Source organism: Amblyomma maculatum, chromosome 7, assembly GCF_055883805.1.
Source record: "Amblyomma maculatum isolate TAMU_Amacu chromosome 7, ASM5588380v1, whole genome shotgun sequence".
Classification (NCBI taxonomy): domain Eukaryota; kingdom Metazoa; phylum Arthropoda; class Arachnida; order Ixodida; family Ixodidae; genus Amblyomma; species Amblyomma maculatum.
In genome coordinates this window covers 104,193,850-104,212,642 of record NC_139350.1, presented here as the reverse complement: position 1 = coordinate 104,212,642, position 18,793 = coordinate 104,193,850, and the positions used below count along the sequence as shown (strand labels likewise).

The 18,793-nt window shown below is 44.4% G+C and overlaps 1 protein-coding gene across 1 annotated transcript in view; it reads left to right on the top strand.

The window, feature by feature from the left end:
* Window positions 1-18,793, top strand: part of LOC146184239 (uncharacterized) — a 203,027-nt gene that overhangs the window by 77,538 nt on the left and 106,696 nt on the right. Inside the window, exons 12-15 of the mRNA XM_084608511.1 lie at window positions 2,374-2,526; window positions 12,180-12,329; window positions 13,311-13,457; window positions 17,838-17,951. Of these exons, the coding sequence (XP_084464637.1) occupies window positions 2,374-2,526; window positions 12,180-12,329; window positions 13,311-13,457; window positions 17,838-17,951 (564 nt within the window). The remainder of the gene's footprint in view (window positions 1-2,373; window positions 2,527-12,179; window positions 12,330-13,310; window positions 13,458-17,837; window positions 17,952-18,793) is intronic.

Sequence of the window (18,793 nt, the reverse complement as noted above, 5' to 3'; positions counted from 1 at the left end):
GCAGGCCCAGCTTTCAATCCGGATCCGCGCTGTGCAATAAAATGACAAAATAAAAGGTTTCGGTAGAACAACCTTTGCCAATATTGAGAACATCAACTGCCTTCGAGATTCCTGGGGTTCGTATGTGGAACGATTGAGTATAACAATGTGGCATTAGGGGTCAGGAAAAACGCTTTGAGACAAAATCATATTTCTTTAAAGAAAGAAAGCCGATTCAATGAGTTAAAAGTGTTGTATAACGTCTTCCAATATTTGGCCGCTATGCCCTCCTACAAACGACGCAATATACAGACTGCAACTTTTAGTTATGTAAGCTACAACATGAGCCTGCCCATGCGTAGCAGAACAAATGACAAGCTTCCCGTGTTGATATATATGTTGCCGGAATGTTGTTATATATTTTAGGTCTGCCATATAGATATTTTATATTACAGCACACACCAGGCACCCCCCCCCCTCCCCCAGGTTCCCCCACACCGCACCAGTTACCCTTATTATTTTCCATTGTTACGATCTCTGCGCGCATACAGCCGAAAAGTTCTTTGCATGCGATTAGGCAGGGTTTCTGCATTTCATCATGCGTATCCCTGACATTGTCCATTGACCAACCGAAGTTGTTATGGGTGTTAGGAGACATAGGATGCCCTTCCTGCATTGCAAGGACATAATCCGGTTGGGCAGATTTCCTAACGTATTACTCTTATTTGCGAGTCTCCTGAGGAAATAAATGTCCTTATGGTATGTTCCTCTGTCCGAACCCTCTACTACGGACCGGACACTGTGGCTATGTAGTGCATACAACATCTGATAGATTAAAAGGCCAGACTGGTCTTTCATGCGGGACAGGATCGGCGCTCAGTCAGTTTGCGATATAAGTTTGGAGGGTTTTGTTTTTTGAACGTTTACGAGGTTTGCAGCGTACTTTAACAGTATAGCTCTACTTAACACGAAAGCTTATTTGCATGTCGTGCCAAGCATTTGACCTTGAAATGATCTTCAGTCAACCTGGTAACTGAACAATGTACGGAAACGTTATCGCGTAATCACTTTGTACAGAATGGCTGTCGTGCACCTGTTTCGCAAATTGTGAATCATGACCCCGAGCACATCGCAACGGGAGGTTCACTATGCTTGGAAATTTTGGTGTCACCAACGGATGGGGGATTCATATCACTCGGAGGCTACAGCTCACCGAGGAAATAAATTTGTGCAGCAATGACAGTGGAAGCAAACCAACAGAGACGGGGGAATGTAGGTAATAACGATAGAAACTGTGGTTCGCAGCTTGCCAGGAATGGACCCATGAGCGAAAGCGCTCGATGCACACTTCAGCAACCGTCGTTCAAGCCAGCTCCAAAGCATTTGATATTGTAAACAAAAAGACAATTGTTAGCATGATTACGAAAATCTATTGCTTCAGCTTCGATTTACCGATGTTTTTAAATACTCCTAATATTTTGGCTAATCTATTAATTCGAAAGTGGACTTACCTTCCTGCCAAGGAAGCCTTGAATACATGGGAAACCTCGTACCGTTCCTGAGCATCTCGCTGATAACTTCAGAGTGAAATGCTAAGATAATATTTGGCTCAATCTTATGTCGTTACATATTAAGGGTTCGAGTAAAGAGTATTTCTCTATTTAAAGCCGACACGTTTCGATAGAGATCTTTCTCGTTTAGAACTCTAAGTTTTTCTCCTCCATCAAAAGCTTTTCGCGTCCACCGAAAAGCGGCTGCCGCGGTTTGAATTCTATCCCGCATTCTAGGACACATTAGTCGAGCGCCCTTAACGCTCTACCACCAAGATGGGCTGTTTGAAAGTGCTTTAAAGCATGACGTGCTGTCGTTTCTAAACCGCAAGACCCGAGCGGTGTACCTACATTGCTTGATTTTGTGCCGACAAACGTAAGCAAATTCGCAATACGTGTTGTGCGCTAGGAAAGGTGAATGGAACTGTGAGCACGAAAGTTTACAGCCCCGTGTAAAGAAAACACTCCTGCTGCGTGTAAAATTCGCGTACGAAATGAAGGGCGCCTTCATGTTCAAAAGGGTTGTATATTATTTTGTACTGCACTGTGTCTAGCACGAAAGGATCTCAAGCATTAGCCTTGTTTTCATGAATTTTTTTTTTTACCGGCTGTTGAAAAAATTCTTCCAGCATTTGCTAAATCTGTTCTTGTGGAAGAATGTGTTCTGCAGAAAACTGGGTGCTTTTTAATAGAAAACGGAATATGAAAAATTAAAGCCTTATTTGCGAAGCAGTAAGCAATGTTGACATCTCATGCTAATTGTTATTGAAGTTCACGCTGTTTCGAGATGTGCTGATTTATACCTCATATGGGCCATCAGTCGTAGTATCTAAAATAACTGCAGGGCAGCCATGGAGCCTGAAGGTGAAGCCCTGAACACGGGTGTAATAAGACCCAAAGACGCCTCTGAGAAAGTTCCTGAAGGTGGTGACAAAGGAAGGACAAAGGCCCCCGCTGATCCTCTGCGCCAGGCGAAGGGGGATGACGGCGCACCCTCGTAAGTGCGCAGCCTCATTCTCAGTGCCGGTGCTTCGATTCGCGCTGTTTCACAGCATTCCTGCATTTCATTAAGCAATATGCGTCCTGTTTCGTTTGTTTCGCCCGCTTAACTATCTCGTGCTCGGGTTTGCCTAATTATTTGTCCGTTCGGCCTTTGCGCCAGCGTGCCCGCCTCTCGCATCCGTCTCCTGCTTTATTTGCTGTCTGTCATGTTACATTAAATTGCATACAATCTGACTTGACTTATAGAAAAGGCATGAAAGAGGCGGAAAGGGTGATTACACCACTTCAACGCGATGCACATCTGAATCGCCCGCTAGGTGCAGCCTCATAAAAAAACTCTTTTTGGAACATTTTTTGTGCCTATGTAAATTCATTTTTAGAAATGTTTTGTAACGCAACGGTAACTGGTGGTTCCGAAACCTCGAAATCGAGGTGAGTCTCGATAATTATGCTGTCTTAAGGTCTGAATTTGTCGTGTTATTGATCTTACAAGGATTGTAATTTCTTTTTTGTATGGAGTGCAACTGATGCGAAATTTATTTGTGGTTTTAAATGTGGAATACCATAGCGAAGGAATACAGCCGAAGAACGGTTGATGACATACTTAAAAAAGTGTTTTAAAATCTGAGGATGCAAAGCTATCATCGGAGCTGGGCTTCAACATGATTTGACACCGTAACGAACAAGGGCGTCTTGCGATTAAACTCCATCGAACCTCTCCCGCTTCATTCGGAAATGAACTAGTGTCCTTGGAATCAGCAGTCTAACATGTGAGCAATGGTATGAATGATTTGTTACGGTACTCTGTGGCCTCCGGTGACGCCACGTAAAACCAAGGAGGTGTGGTGCGCTGCTCGGTATTTAAAAAAAGCTTTGTCATCTCCAAACCTGTTGATGCCAATCTTGAAACCACCTGGGCTTACATTGAACTTCAGGATGTTAAAATTAGTTTTAGTCTATGCTACCGTCCCGGTAATTTAACCGTTATCATCTTACACGATGTTGTTAACAGCATCTACTTATGACACCCTACGGCTGATAATATATTACTTGGTGACTTCAACGTACACATTATTTTCTGGCCTTATATTTCCACCTATTTTTAATCCACTCTATACGTCAGTCATGATTTTTCTGAACCTATATATGCTGTTTTCTCTTTTCTCTGCTTGTGACACAGCCTACTAGGTTAAGACTCTACCTGACACGGAATACTGACCATTTAACTATCCACTATATATTTTCAGACCCTTCACATGAAACAAATAGAATCAAATATTCTCGAATCAGGCACTTCCTACCGTTACCTAGCCGCTAATATTTTTTTGAGGTCTTATTTGGTCACTTAACAAATGTTCTCTTTTAATTGACGTCTTCCTGCATGATTTCGCACCTTGGTTTATAGGAAGCAACTGGCTCAACTTCATTACTTAAGTCCATCAACTGGTAGAAAAGTATTTTCGTCTATATAAGATTTCTTCCAACTCGAAAGCTCCTTGGTAAAACCTCTAACTAGAAAAGGTGTTTAATAAAAATGCTTGTTCCGTCAAGCTATGTGTGGCCCTCAAGACTCTCAGCGAGTAGCCTATGCTCGCAGCTAATGCGACATGTATATACACATTTAAAAATGCAAAACGTAACTTCCTAAACATCTGTGGTTTCCACTGGCCCCAAAAGTATATGGCGCACAGTTAAACCACGGAAAGATAACTTAAATCACTTAATACAGCCCAACGGACTGCAATTTCCGAATTCGGGACGCCCCGAAGTCTTAAACTAAACCTCCTGCACTAACGTTTGACCTCGGTCCTATTAGGACATTGCCACCTGGTCAGTCATACGCCCATCGAATGAACAATCTTGTCTGCATTGATCCTACTGGCTTTACAAAATGAGCCTTTCATGTGGTTTTAGATTTTAATGCTCTACAGCGACTCAGCCCTTATGAGGGATGCCGCACTGAAGGGCTCCAAAAATTTTACCACATAGCGTTTTTTTAACGCTCACTGACAGCGCACAGTACACGGGCGCCTTGCTTTTCGCCTTCATGCAAAAGCGTCCGCCGGGGCTGGAATTCGATATTCCATCTGTGGGTTCAGCAGTGGAGCGTTAACAACATAGCCACTGCGGCGCGGGTATCATGAAATCAGTTGGCGCGCATTAATCTTCATCTGGCCCTGGCACCAGATTATCAACGTTTTCAAACACACCTGCACATAACTTGTTACCTGCAAGAGTTTTCGGCAGTCCATCAGCACCAGCAATTTTCTGGCTGACTAGAAGCTTCGGAAGTTGCTTCCCGTCCACGAATCGGGTAGCAAAAGTTCTACTCTCAACTACCATTTGATGGCATAAGCAAGTATACCATACAAATTGCTAGGATTCATCCTTTACGCAAGCATCGTTAACTTTCTTGAAGCTTAACTGCCTATCTCACGTGAAACACGAGTGCTATTATTGACTCACAACCTTGATGTTATCATCGATCGGAGTTCTCTAGAAGACTGCTTACTTCCCGATTTCGACAAGCTTTCAGGAATGTTTCTCACAGGCGCCTGTGCTTTTTCAGCTATTACAAACAAATCCTGAACCTAAGTTCTATGTTGTATAGAATGCTTTCTTTTAGGCTTTTCTTAGTTTCCGCCAGCAATCGTATTCGATGTGCCTCAACGCTCCGTTTTGGGTCCAATATTGTTTCTTATATATGTATACTAGGAGTCTAACTTTGTTTCATCTAGCAATAAATTATTTTTTGATTATTGGCATTTTCTTTTTTGGATTAATAATTCTGATTAATTTAGAACCATTCAACACGGCACTGATGTTATCTTTAACTTCAGTATTTTGTTGAAAATGGGGCCTTTATAGCTTTAATTGCAAAACTCTTCCGTGCATCTATAATTTCATTCTATCCTGGGCTCTGCTATCTATTCAATATCTTTCTCGAACCTGTTAATTCCTATCGTTACCTAGCCGTTTAAATCTCTTCGGGTCCTACCTGGTCACTTCACAGCAACAATATAATTAGTAATGGTATACGCATGCTTAGTTATCTTCACCTTAGTAGCAGACTGTGGCGCCGGCGTCTTGCCGCCCGTGTGGGGTCCCCGCCCCCTCCTCTTTTTTTCGTCGCTTCTGTCGTGCGTGTCCGGCGGGGCACTTCGCTGTGACAAACAGACCATCAGCTAGTAGTTGTGTCGGTGTAGTCGACGGCGGCAATCCGGCAGCGCGAGCCCATCAGGTTTTGAGGAGGGGCGTGGCTATTGATGGCCGGTCGAAGATACGCTCGGCGAGGAACAACAGATGGTCCAGAAAGAGAGACTGGGGAGGGGGGGGGGGGGGACGTTATTGTGCATGCGGCCCCCGCTGCTTTTTCCTGTCGGTCCGCGGGGCTGTAGCCAGGTGCGGAAATGTTCAACGGCTTCGGGAAATGCGTGTGGTGCCTGCAAGGAAAACATTCTTGCTGGCGCCGGTGCGTCATTAGCCGGTTCAGTCTAAACTCAGTTTAAACTGGTTTGTAAATTTGGACCACCGATCGTGGCCAAAAAGATTCAAGGGAATGTTTTGGGGCGAAATGCGGGAACGCCGATTGTTGGCCGCCTCGGGTCGGCATTCTTTCTAACTGCCTCGCATACCTCGTTCTGTCGTGAATAAACTGTCTTACTCAAGAAGTCTGCGTTACAGCCAGGCACGTGTCGCCGGACAAGCGGGCAATGAAGTTTAGTGCTTTTCGTATGACGCCCTGTATGACCATCCTTCAATACCCTCCGTACACACGTGCTTTAATTTAACTATCTGGGACACCAGTTGTGCTAACCTAACTAGCCTCTTCGAAATGAATAAAAGTAACTCCATTCTGGCAGGAACCGAAGAAGGCTCCTCCTCTCATTGCAGTCGGTCACCCACTAACAAAAATCTTCCCTTGTCGCCATTAGTCCCCACTTTCCTGAAAGAAAAGGATTTCCGTGATTTTACCTATTATACCTTACAGCAAGCTTGCAAAAAAAAAAAAAAAAACCTCTTTTCGATTCATCGTGCACAACTATCATTGTACCGCTAGCATATCAGCAATGAAACGCATTTTACAACTCCCTTCATTAGCTTCTCGGTGAAAAACTTAATGCATTTGTTTTTTTATAAAATATTTTATACTTTACCCCCCATCTATGCAGAACTTGTTTTTTCGCCTTCGTACATTCATGACTGGACCACGCTATAAACTACGGACCTTACCGCTCACAACAAAAACATGCAGCCAGTAGTTCATCCCCCTTACCCCCAAAGACTGGGGCTACCACATCGGATCAATTGCCAGGATTGCAGACGATAATTATTTTCCTAACGTCATACCTAACCTTTCCTATGTAGTTTACTTACTTGTCTGCATTATTTTTTTCTGCATTTCCTTTTTTGGCAATCACCATTCTCCTCTGTAACGACTCTTGTCAATTCGATGTTAAAATAAATTAACCCCATGTGATACCAGGGTGGACTGTGGATCAAATCACATATGGGAAAGTTCTTGCCTACAAGTCGACAGTAGTATCTAATCTTAAGTTCTCATAGCATACGAAACTACATAACTGCACTGCAAATATGGATAGCAGGAAGCATATACTGACTGCTACTGCTTATTCACAGATGAAGGCTTTGGTAGCAGTAATATCAGTCATTGCTGTGCGGGTAGTACTCTGAAACCTTCATGCCCCACTGACGAATCCCTGGGAAATAACGGAAGAAGCATAGGAATGGGGGAGGGGAGGGAGGGTGCTAACAAGGGCGTCGTTTTCTGACAAGTGCGCTTCAGATGAAGGAACAACGAAGAAAACTGGCCTTAGGAAAAAGAGCTTGCTTGCTTTTGTCTTTCAACCAAAGGAATTAGCCTTTAGTTCTAGCCGTGTTACCGTCTTGAAGTTTTACAATGCTCGCCATCTACAAGAGAACCAATTTACGACATGTATGAAGGCGATTTGACTGCGAGCGCTCAGGTGGTCGTCAGCCATTCTTACACGCAAAAACAGTCTCCTTCACATTCATTACAGAAAATAGGGGCTTGCACAAGTTTGGGGGCAAGTGGCAATTATTACTGCCACTCTGTGCTATATAGATTTCGAAAGATGCCTTATCAGAAAATTATATAAATCCGTATCGCGTGCGTTTTCAAAACATTCGTCGTAAAGGGATGCTTAGATCAATATGCTTTTGTATGAAGTGCTCATATTCATCCGCTTGCAGAGAAAGAGATAAAAACAGATTCTAAACTGTATGGATAGCCTACAGATGTTTTGAAATTGCATTTTAATTCCTTTCGGAATGTCTATCGGAACGTGACACTTGCTAGAAGTACAATATACTGCATTTGTAACTAGTGCTAAGCCTTGTCAATTTGCACAGAAAAATCACAGGACTATGCTCAGGTCTGCTGCCCATCAATGTGGCGCCAGCTTCGAAGCTTCAACCCACTTCAAACAAGTTACGAAGGAACTTTGCGCAGTCACTGCAAGATTTCTGAACGTTTCCTAGCAACTTTCGGGAAGTGGCCCAGCTTATTAGCAATATGTGGGGCTGCCGCAATGGTGACTCGCTGCAGCTCTTACTGGTTTCTGGTAGTTTTCCTTTTCTCTGAATCTTTGTGTTTAAGATGTTCATGGGACCACAATGCTTGTTAGAAATGCTTGAGAACGAAGCGACTTCTTCTCAGGCAGCTCAGAATTTTGCTGATTTTATTCCTTTCAGAAGCTTTCGATTTCCTGCCTGAGATCAAATTCTCTTCAGTACTTTTCTTAACCTAGACCAGTGCAGGCTCATATGGTAGAGGAATTTCCTTTGATTGTGTTTCATCGCTTGGAACATAGAAGTGCCCTCAGGATGGTTGAGAGCTCTTGAATCTGTTAGGTTTAGTTTGTCAAACACTATACCTTTTAAAAATTGCATGATCAGTTGCTTGTTGCTAATGCAGGGCGTCGCGAATACTGGGAGAACTTTAGCATTGTAAGTTTAGTTCGCAAGGCTTGTAAGGTCACAGCTGCTTTCGGCCGTTCATGGTGGACCGTCGGTTTGCGCTCGCACCATCAGCTTCCAGTGCAATCAGATATATTCAGAGATTCCTTAAAGCATCAAAATTATATCAGCTTTTGTAGTGGCGCTTTTAATCCTAACCCATTCTAGTACTTCGTATGTCATGTTGATGGGTTTTTTTTATGCACCTAACGAAAATGATACATAGGGCATGTCTGTATATCAATGGTTTCTTCAATAGCAAGGGAAATGAATGCCTTGATATGCCGACATTAATTCATCAGTTTTCAGTACCTTGCTCGTAAAATTGTTCTCAGCGTAGCAGTAAAGGCAAAACGACGAATTTTTCAGAATTTTTTTCGTGCTGCTTCAAATAGCATCTGCGTCTCCAATCAAGCAGCTTTGGTCAAAAACACAGCAGTAGAATAATCTGCGGATTTTGTCATCAGGCATGAAATGGCAACATTCCAGCTATCATTCCTTTCGTAGATTTTTCAGAGCGTTGAAAACGTACTGCAGTTGCTGGAACGTCCACTTCAGTTCCTCCCAACTGCGCTGGGTGATCTTTACCGTCAGGGCACGGTATTTGGCCTGCTGACTGGCCTTAATGAAAATACAATTATTCCTCATGCCTTCGGCAAAGGCGCAATATCTTTTGGGATGTCCTGCAAGGTAATAAAAAATTCCTACACTGTATAATTTAGTTTTGTTTACTTATAAATCTGCTGCTATGTTCTAGAATGCTTTGTAATTGCAAGTATTTGTTAGTATTTGTAGAACCAGAAATTGTATAACTATCCTCAGAAATATTATGCTTTAGTTACACTATTTGTATTTCCTTTAATTTTTATGCATATCTGAGTAACATCACTAATTTGTTGTAACCTGACTACTTGAGCCCTTTGTGCCTGCTGTTGAGCTTGTAAGACTGGGGTAAGGCCTCTTCAGGAGACATTATCGCCCTCTTTTGCCTTTTCTCGTCTGAAACATCACGTTGTGAAGATATGTCCGAAAGGAATAAATTAAATGAAAATGAAATCAAATCTTTTCTAATCTGCTTCATTGCTCTCATTGAAGCCTTCGACAACAACGCACTAACGAACTTTGAACCTTCATTGCAAACAGGATATGTTATCTCAGCCGGAAATTCTGTTGAAATATTCAATTCGATATCGTGGCGATGAAACAGAAATAGGAGCAGGCTATCGCCGAACGCCATTTGGCATGGTGACAGGCCCTCATATCGCCACGTTCGCACCAGCAGCTAGTCGGCAGCTGCTGTAAACAGAAGCTGAAGTCCGATCCGGCCAGCAGTTCATAGTCATGGCTTTCTATTCGGTGCTGTCCTGGTGAACCCCACTAATAATGCCTTTTGTTGCGAGAAAAAACTGCTACGCTACACTAGGGTATTTGCGCGTTTAAGATCCCATATGTCTCGGGCCTCTGAGCCGTTACGATGCCAACAGACTCCCGCACGTATTTACGCCTGTACATCACAACAGCCACCACCTGCAGGGATGACCTAGGAAATAGGTTGCCTCCTCGAAATGGGTCTCACCGACCGAAACAGGCAAATTCACCTCATGTAACTCTTCAGCAACTAATGTTATGGCCAGTTTCAATATTGATCCTTCTGAAGACATCTATGACTGCCTAGACGAGTTTGTGGGCATAGATAACTTCAACAAGTGTAGCCCTGCCCAGAAGATGCGGAACATGTATTTCGCACAGGAAGACCCTTCAAGTGATGGTACGAGAACAGGGAAGTGGTCTTCAATATTGAGGTGCCTTCCACCGGCAGATGTGGGATAAGTTTGCTAGTAGCAACCAGCGCGATCATGCACACCGCTTCCTCGCAGCCCCCGTCTAAAATCCTAACGAGAGCGTGGCCATGTTTGCCGAGGACGTGGCCATCTTTCTGGTCGGGCTGATCTGGACTTGACGGAAGCCGCGAAGAAGCGCACCCTATGCAGGGGTAAAATAACGCTTTTCACTTCTCTGTTGCGCAATGTTCCTTATATCGTCGCCGATCTTATCAATGAAGCTACTCTCATTGAGCGAGCTATGCAGCAACACTACCAGCACATTAAGCCTGCTTGCGGTTAGCCCTTCAGCTGTGTGGCCACTTGTGCGGCTCCATTGAACATTCGTCTCTACTTGAGCTGATCCTGAAGACAGTTCAAAAGGAGTTTGCGAACTTCCACCTCAATTTGTCTAATCCGACTGCCTGCTACGACTGAAGATGACTGAAGCTTTGCGTGAAGAGATCCAGCAAGCCTTTGCACCGCCTCGGTTGTCACAGTCACGTACCTTCACTTATGGAGCAGGTCTTTGCCAGCAAGCGGTGCCTCCCGCAAAGCACGTCTCGTTACTAGCGCCCATCTTGGCAGGGACTCACCTTGCAACCACCGTTTCGAAAGGCAGACATTTACCGCACTTCTCGTCAACTGCCGCTTTGCTACCACCGCGGGGAAGACGACTGCCTTTATAGGAGCGGCCCCTACGGAGAACACAGGCTTCGAGGCTTTTCATGTGAAGCCCCGCGTCCACAGTTCGGTAAGCGACCTCGAGAAACCGAGGAATGCCTGTGCAACCTCACCAAACGACCACCTTTTCCCGTGCGCTGCCAGTCACCGATCTGTCGTTTGTTACTAATACACCGAGAGTGCGATCAGCCAAGCTATCTTCGGGTGAACAGAAATTGGCGACATTAAAAGGGCATGTTACTAAACAACGACGAAACGCCAAGAACCCCCCCCCCCCCCCCCCCATCCTGTCACGACACAGCGGGATTCCGTTACTCCGAGATCTCCTCGACGAATTACAGCGCGAGCACCCGCTTTACCGTTCTTGTTCATGCGTACACAGTGACTGATTTAGTAGATACGGGAGCCGACTTTCAACAATCGGAGAGGATTCTTTGGATAGACTTGCAATGAATATAATTGTATGGCGTGGAGCGCAAATTCGTACTACTGGCGGTAACCTTATGACATCGACACGACGAAGCACTGAAGTCACCATTACCTATTGAGCGTTTTGTGCTTTTTTATCGTCCTCCTTCAATGTTGCAAGGACCGCACATTTGGAATGGGCGTTTTACGTGAGCCGTGATCACGCGGCCTTCAATAACGTTCCTCGCTGTTTAGCCACATCTTAAGCAATTGGAGCTACTTCCGCAGACTCCTAAAGACGCCACGCATATTTGCGCATTGTTGACGCGGATGCAACGCCGTCGCGTTCATGTGCCCACATTTACTATCGGATGCGACTTTGCCGGCGTTGTCGAAGAGAAGACTTGCTCCGTTCCCTTACAGCGCGACTGAGCAAACGCCGTCTTAGTGGTGTGGGGTCATCTCTTAAACTGGTGTTAAAGATTTGCGTCAATATATTGTTTGATCAAATTATTCTGCGCCTGGGGGGGGGCACTGAATCTCACGTAATACAGCGATACATGTCCTGGGAGCACCTGTGGCGGGAAACACGTCTTCAAGGTGGCGAAAAGGGAACACGAGAAATAACCATGACCTTTCTGCGGCGATGAATCCAACTGTTGATTCACTGAACGTTATACATGCAATAATATTATCGCATATGAAACATGATTCAAAATATCGGCATAATGTGCAGGGCGGTCGCACCAGCACCGGAAGGCGCCTCGGCGTCTGGGAATGCTCCTCCTTCCCTAGAGACCATGGCCTGTGAAGAAAACGCCGAGGGGAACAAGATGCGAAAAGTGAAGCCTCCTCCCACCAGCGGACGGCAGCGAGCAGTGAAAAGGTTCGTGACGAAATCCTTTCCCAAGGCTACGCCATGTCGTTTTCCAGAAGTGAGGAGCATGAAGGTCACAAAAGGTTGGTCATTTAACTTCGTCTTCTGTTCATGAGTGTTTTGCAAACAAATAAATAATGATCTCAGTGCTCTCAGTTTGGATGAATATAGCTTGTGTATATTAGATAATGTTCTTGCCAGAGTAATTTTATCGCAATCTATCCAACTGTGCTGGAACGTTTAACTTAAAACAATGCTTTAACACTGGGCTCGATTAAACCCAATCTTTATCAATGATCTCCAGCTCCATTTTTGTATGCATCTTTCCTAATGTCTGTCACACATTTTTTTCTGTTCATCTATTATTTCGGAAGTGGACTTACCTTCCAGCCAAGTGATCCTTGAAGATATGGGGAAGCCTTGTACCATTACTGAACCTCTTGCTGATATCGCCAAAGTGAAATTCTAAAGCTTTTGGTTACTGGTTATGAACTTACATATTCTTAAGTGTTCGAGGAGAGAGCATTTCAGTATCTAAAGTCAATGCGTTTCGACAAAGATCTCTCGTTTAGAAATGTTTGGTTAAGTTTGGTTTGTGGGGTTAAAAGTCTGAGAGCGACTAAGGCTATGAGAGACCGCGCAGTGGAAGGCTGCTGAAAGTTCGACTACCTCGATTTCTTCACCGTGCACTGAGATGGCACGACACATGGGCAGCTAGCTTCCCGCCGGGATTGAAAAGCGGCCGCCACGCCCGTGCTTTTGTCCTGTATTAACAGGGTGGAAATTTGGGCAGGTTGGTGCATTATCTTGAGACTAAACCCAGCGCTAACACAAGACCAAATCTTTCTTCTTGGTGTCGTATTAGTGCTGTTTTTAGCCACAGGTTCGATCTCGCATTCATGGGAACAATGGTTGAACGCCTTAAGCACAAATCGTGCATGCAATGATTTCGTGTTCAAACATGATTCCAAGCGTCGGCATAATGTGCAGGATGGCCAAGCAACCACCAGAAGGTGCTTCGGCGTCTCGGACTCGGCCTCTTTCACCAGGGGCGATGGCCTGTGAACCAGACGCTCAGGAGATCGAGATGCGGGAATTGAAACCTCGCGCCGGTAGACAGCGACGAACACTGGAAAGGTTGGTGACAAAATTTCGTCCTGGATGATACTCTTTGCTTCTGTGTTTTTGGTAGAGCTGACATTGGGTAGATATTAAAAGGAGCCAGAACTCAACGTAGAGTACTCCAATCTAGCCCCGCTTTTAGAGGTTAACTCCAAAGTTTTTTTCAAAGAAAGCAGCGTGAAGTTCACCAAGGTTTGACCATTTTGCTTGGTCTTCAGTCCAAGTGTGCGCTGGTGACAAATAACTAATGAGCACAATGCATTCGGTGAGCGTGCGTGGTGATTGCGTGGAATAAGTGTTGGGGCTGGAAAAAATTATCGCAATCTAGCCAGCAACTGTGCTGGACCGTTAAACATAGATGCATCCTTTCTTGGCGCCATGGGCCAAATTACAGCCGATTTTTTATTAAGAAGCTCCTGCTTCTTTTCCTATGTGTATCTGTTTTTATCTTGATCTTACAAGAGGTTATCCGCTCAGGTAGTAAACTGATGGAAACAAGCATTGAAAAATTTTCAGTGCTCTTTCTAGAACTTGTGGAGAACTGAATCTAGCCCAGTTGTGTCCCTGTATGATACGGCCGCATGCTGCAATGTTTATATCGAACCTTTTGGGAACTGCATATTTGTTGGGAAGTGAGATCTCTGTAAACGAAAAGGAACAGAAGTAAGAGTGGAAAGGCCTCAACTATCGGGATGGAGCAAATAAAGGCTACATCATGATATGATACTCCTCACTCATCAAACTGCGAACGAAGAGCTCGGCGCTTTTTTCTGGGGCCGGACAAAATTTTACGGTGGTTAGCGTGGTCCTCATGGAGGAAGCACTAAGATGTACGATCCTACTCATATGGTTAGCTGCGTGAGACTCAAGTACAGCTTACAAGCGCGCCTTTTGAGTGCGTTATCGGTATCGGCTTGAGCGAAAAACCGCGAGGTGCACCGTTTCGAGTAAAGGTCTTTGTGTGGCGGGCGTGGGGTATGAATTCGCGTTGAATAGCAGAGTGGCCGCGGCTCAGAGTCGTCACCCGAGGACAACTGTTTGCAGACGTGACAGAATCTCCGTTGTCACGGAGTCAAAATGAAAGTACTTGTGCCTTGTTGAAAGCACCCACTCAATGCAATTGTACGGAGGTGCTAGAAGTAGAACCGCTGACAGAACCCATTGAAGTTGTAGCCTAATACACCTAATGCAGTCAGAGAGCGGAGCATTATTTGGCGTTACATCTTTCGTCATCCACTACACTGTCTGGAAGTAATGACTGTCTTATTTTGCATTCCTTTGCGATGCGTAAGTTTCCGCATTCAATAATCGTCACATTCACAGTGTGTGGCCTAAGTACACCAGTCGGTCCTATTTTTAACATTAGTCCCCAGTCTCGCCGATCGTCTAATCAATTAGTAACGATGTGATTCATACAAAATTGTTTGTGTAAACGCCCATCTTGAGGTTTTATACCGACTTTAAGAACAAGTCGAATTTTATGATGCACTTTTTCACCACCCTTCAGAGACGCGGTTCATTGCTGGATATCTTGGAAGAAATTATTGCTTGTGGGGCACAGGTGCAGCGTCCAGCCTGGTTCTCGAAAACTGCAAGTATAGCGCTTAGCGGCTGTAAATGAATTTCGCACTGATCTCCTCAAAGAGCATTAGAAGCACCGTTGATCAACATGACTCATAATGTTTAACAGACAAGCAGAAACATGGGTCCCTCATATAAGTTCAGTTCTTTTATCGTAAGAGGAGACGAGGCTAAAGCAGAAAAGGTGGAGCTGCAATGATTAAATCTATTTAAAAGTGATATGTTGATTTTCGATGCGTTTGTTGGTTTATTTACTCATTAGACTTCCGGTGGTTCTTTGTTTTCGTGTACGTGGTTGTCTATGCTGGACTCTTCCGTAGGTTAAATTAACGTTGAGAATATAATCGCCATACATTTTATCTGAAAGAGATAAAAATGAGTTCTTCTTGCCATCATATACATAACATTAAGCAAATTTATGATGGCCTACGATTTCTTTCTATCTCTCATAACAATGAACGTACCTGGCGATATTTCAGCTTTCTTCAACTAATGAAGTTTGTTGCGTCAAATAGTGTCTTAATTACAGATCTCATGATCACTTTTTGGTGAGAGATGCAGAACACTGCAAGGGTGCCATCGAGCATTGTAATATTTGGTCTGTTTCCTCCCGTCACTTCCGACCACTGAATTTAAGCCGTTGAATTGCACAGACTCATCATCTTGCGGTGCAAACAGATATCTTGAACAATTCTTTGAGTACCAGAAATATATCTGCCGCTGTAGTGTTGTCTTTCATTAAAACGAAACTCATTTACTCTTATGAAATGTTGACATTTTTCTCTAGCTTTGTAATGCCACATTGGACCTTAATCATCTGCAATGTCAAAGCTTTCGTCTATAGCTAGAGAAAAAGTATTCTAAGTTTTGGCACTGGTAGATCAAAGCATTTACAGTGATGCCGGGCTCACCTTTGTTGTTCTCTTTGCAACTTTACTGGAAAAAGAGGCGCAATTTCTGAAATGCGTTTCATGCTGGTACAGGTAGCACCTTCTTCTTCAATCCAGCAACTGTTTGCAAATACCACAGGAATGAAATCATTATTTTTTGGGCACAAAATGGTAAATTTTCCTCTCACTCTCAGGTCAGCTGTTTTGCTGTATTGGCAACCGGCCTGCAGATTTTCAAGCCATGCCTTTAATTCAGCCACCCTGTTATCAGGCGTCTTTCCAGTCAGGGAACTGCACTTGTCAAGATCACCTGACACGAAATGGAATGCAGGTTCCCTTTTTTCAGCAGACAGACACTGCAGGCCGCAAAAATTAATAGTCTTGTCCGGTGATTAGTTGAAGAAATACGACTGTGCTATCAGTGCTCAAGGTATCTCTTGTCACCTCGAATCTTGCGCTTCGTTGAAGCCTTTGGCAGTCACGAACCAAGACTGAAATTTCACCCGAAAATGATGCGGTGGCGATGCGCAAATTCTGGCGACAGTATTAGAGTAAATACTACAGAAGTGAATTTACAAGCAACTGAAGGCAATTCTAGACTTTTTTGGGCATGTTAACGCACTTTTGCATTCCAAACTAAGCGTGTTACAAGGAGTGAGAAAACAGACGAAAACGATCTGGAATTGCTTGACCGCATTGCTTGATCTAGAACCCTCCTTAAAGTAAAAACAGGGGTACTTTATGTGGGAATCAACTTCCCCCTGCGGCATAGGGCTGTGAAATATGAAATGAATATTTTGCTTTAGGAGGGCCGCTCCTGAACCGAAACTTTGCCTTTTTAGGAACGCTTGAACGTCTATACCATTATTTCTGCTCACTGAATGCACTGAAGTAAACAAGCACATATTCGGCCGAGGTTCATTAAGGATCGCCTCAAGCTCCTCTTTTCGGCTTGTTTTAATTGGGAGACGATAACCACAGCCGTATAAACGTGCACCTCGTCATACATGGAGGAGTTCGCACCTTGGTTGCCTTGTATTTCGAGCAGGAATATCTGCGCTGACTGAAACCGCATAACACGAGAAACTAAGTCAGGATAAGAGTAATACTTCAGTAATCAAAGAATACAAAGCTTTCTTAGTGAGTGCGTGGTTTCAGGTTTAGGAAATGTGAATGGGCATCGTTTTCCGTCCTTTGAGACAGTCGTTCGAGTCATGAGAATGGCTGCAGATGTCAATCCCAAACCCCCAACCATATCATCAAGCAGAAACGACTGCGTCCTTCCAATATACGAGCATAGTAATGCTTTCGGTACAATGCGAGATGGCCATTCAGCATCTAAATGTTTTGTTAGCAGCCATCTCTTCCGAATGCGCTGGTTCGAATGAAGAAAATAACGTTTTTATTGGAGCAGTCGTTGCTGTAAGTTGGCTGTGGCTGGAAACTTGCGGAGGGCTCTCTCCGTGGAGAGCGGAGGAGGGTTAACGGAGAATGGATAAGGTGCAGCTAGAGTGAGCAATGCGTGGTTGAATGAGAAGTGTGTTTTACTTTACAACGACAGCCGGTAAAGGCCCTCCACCGTAGCTCGTATTTCAGTACTTGTGTAGCAGCCACCAACAACTACACAAGTATGCTCTATGACTACACATGCGTGAATATGGCTGTTAGATTGATCGCTCAGGTCAAGATATTTTGCAATGAAAATACTAGCATGACTATCTTTGAATCTCGCAAAACACAGCAATAACCGTCCAGTAGGGTGCAAGAGTTACCGAAGCCGTCAAAAATTAAACGCGAGATAAAGGTTAGAGATTGTACCGATATGCTCTTTCTACAGTGATGATTCGAATTGTTTTCTGAACGTTTGACATGCAACACTATTATCAAATGAAAACATCATTCCAATTGTTTTTATCATGCGCAGGGCTGTCGACCAGCCGGTAGATGGCGCCGGCACAAAGACCACTTCCACGGCATCCTCAGGGGGTGCCAAGGCTCGAGGTGGCCCACAGCGACCAGGAGGGCGCCGCGCCACTGGGTGCGTGACGAAATTTTGTCCCACAGATAACTCCGTGTTTACTTGATGTGAGCAGTTAGTCTTACCCAGTAGCATAAAATTTCCGTGACAAACATCTGGCCTTCTCGTAATCGTGATCTTTGGTGGCAGCGTGAGAGAAAAAAAATTGGGTGGACGCATAATCTTCACCTTAAGAGTAGGCGCGCTATCGGCTTTAGCGTTGCCTCTTCATTGCGTGAATATTTTTCGCTGATGATTCTTGTTTGCTCTTACTGAATGTATTGTTACTGCAACATCAGTACACATCCCAAAATATGTTAGTAAGTGATACACACCCCAACGCGTTCACTACATATCCCTCTAACACGCTTGGTACCAACTACCTATCATGGCCTACGCATGCCCGTTCTGGCACGCAGACGACCTGGATGCGAACACGGGTGGCTACAAATTTAATTTATGAAAATATCGCTATTTACTAAACATTTTCATGGCAGGAACATGCTCGCGTAATTATGCTTTATGTGGGTCTTCGCGAATCCGTAATTGTTATCTGAATGGGACGTGTTTGAAGTTCTCTGGCGTGGTCATATGAACTTAATCATCTTCTCAACGAACCATGAATTTTGCCGGCCTCTGTCTACGGCGGTGGCGGCTTTTCAGTGAAACGGGCCATATACGCAATTGGTGAAAATACCCAGATGCACGGTTTCGAGCGAAGCTAGGTCTCTGAATGTACGGTGTGGTGCGAGACGTCGCGCACAAAGAATATATGCTGGCTCACACAGTAGCGGCTCCATGCCAGTTAGGATGAGCAGTAGAAATCTGGACTCAGCCGTGCTTGGACTTGGCAATTTTTCTTT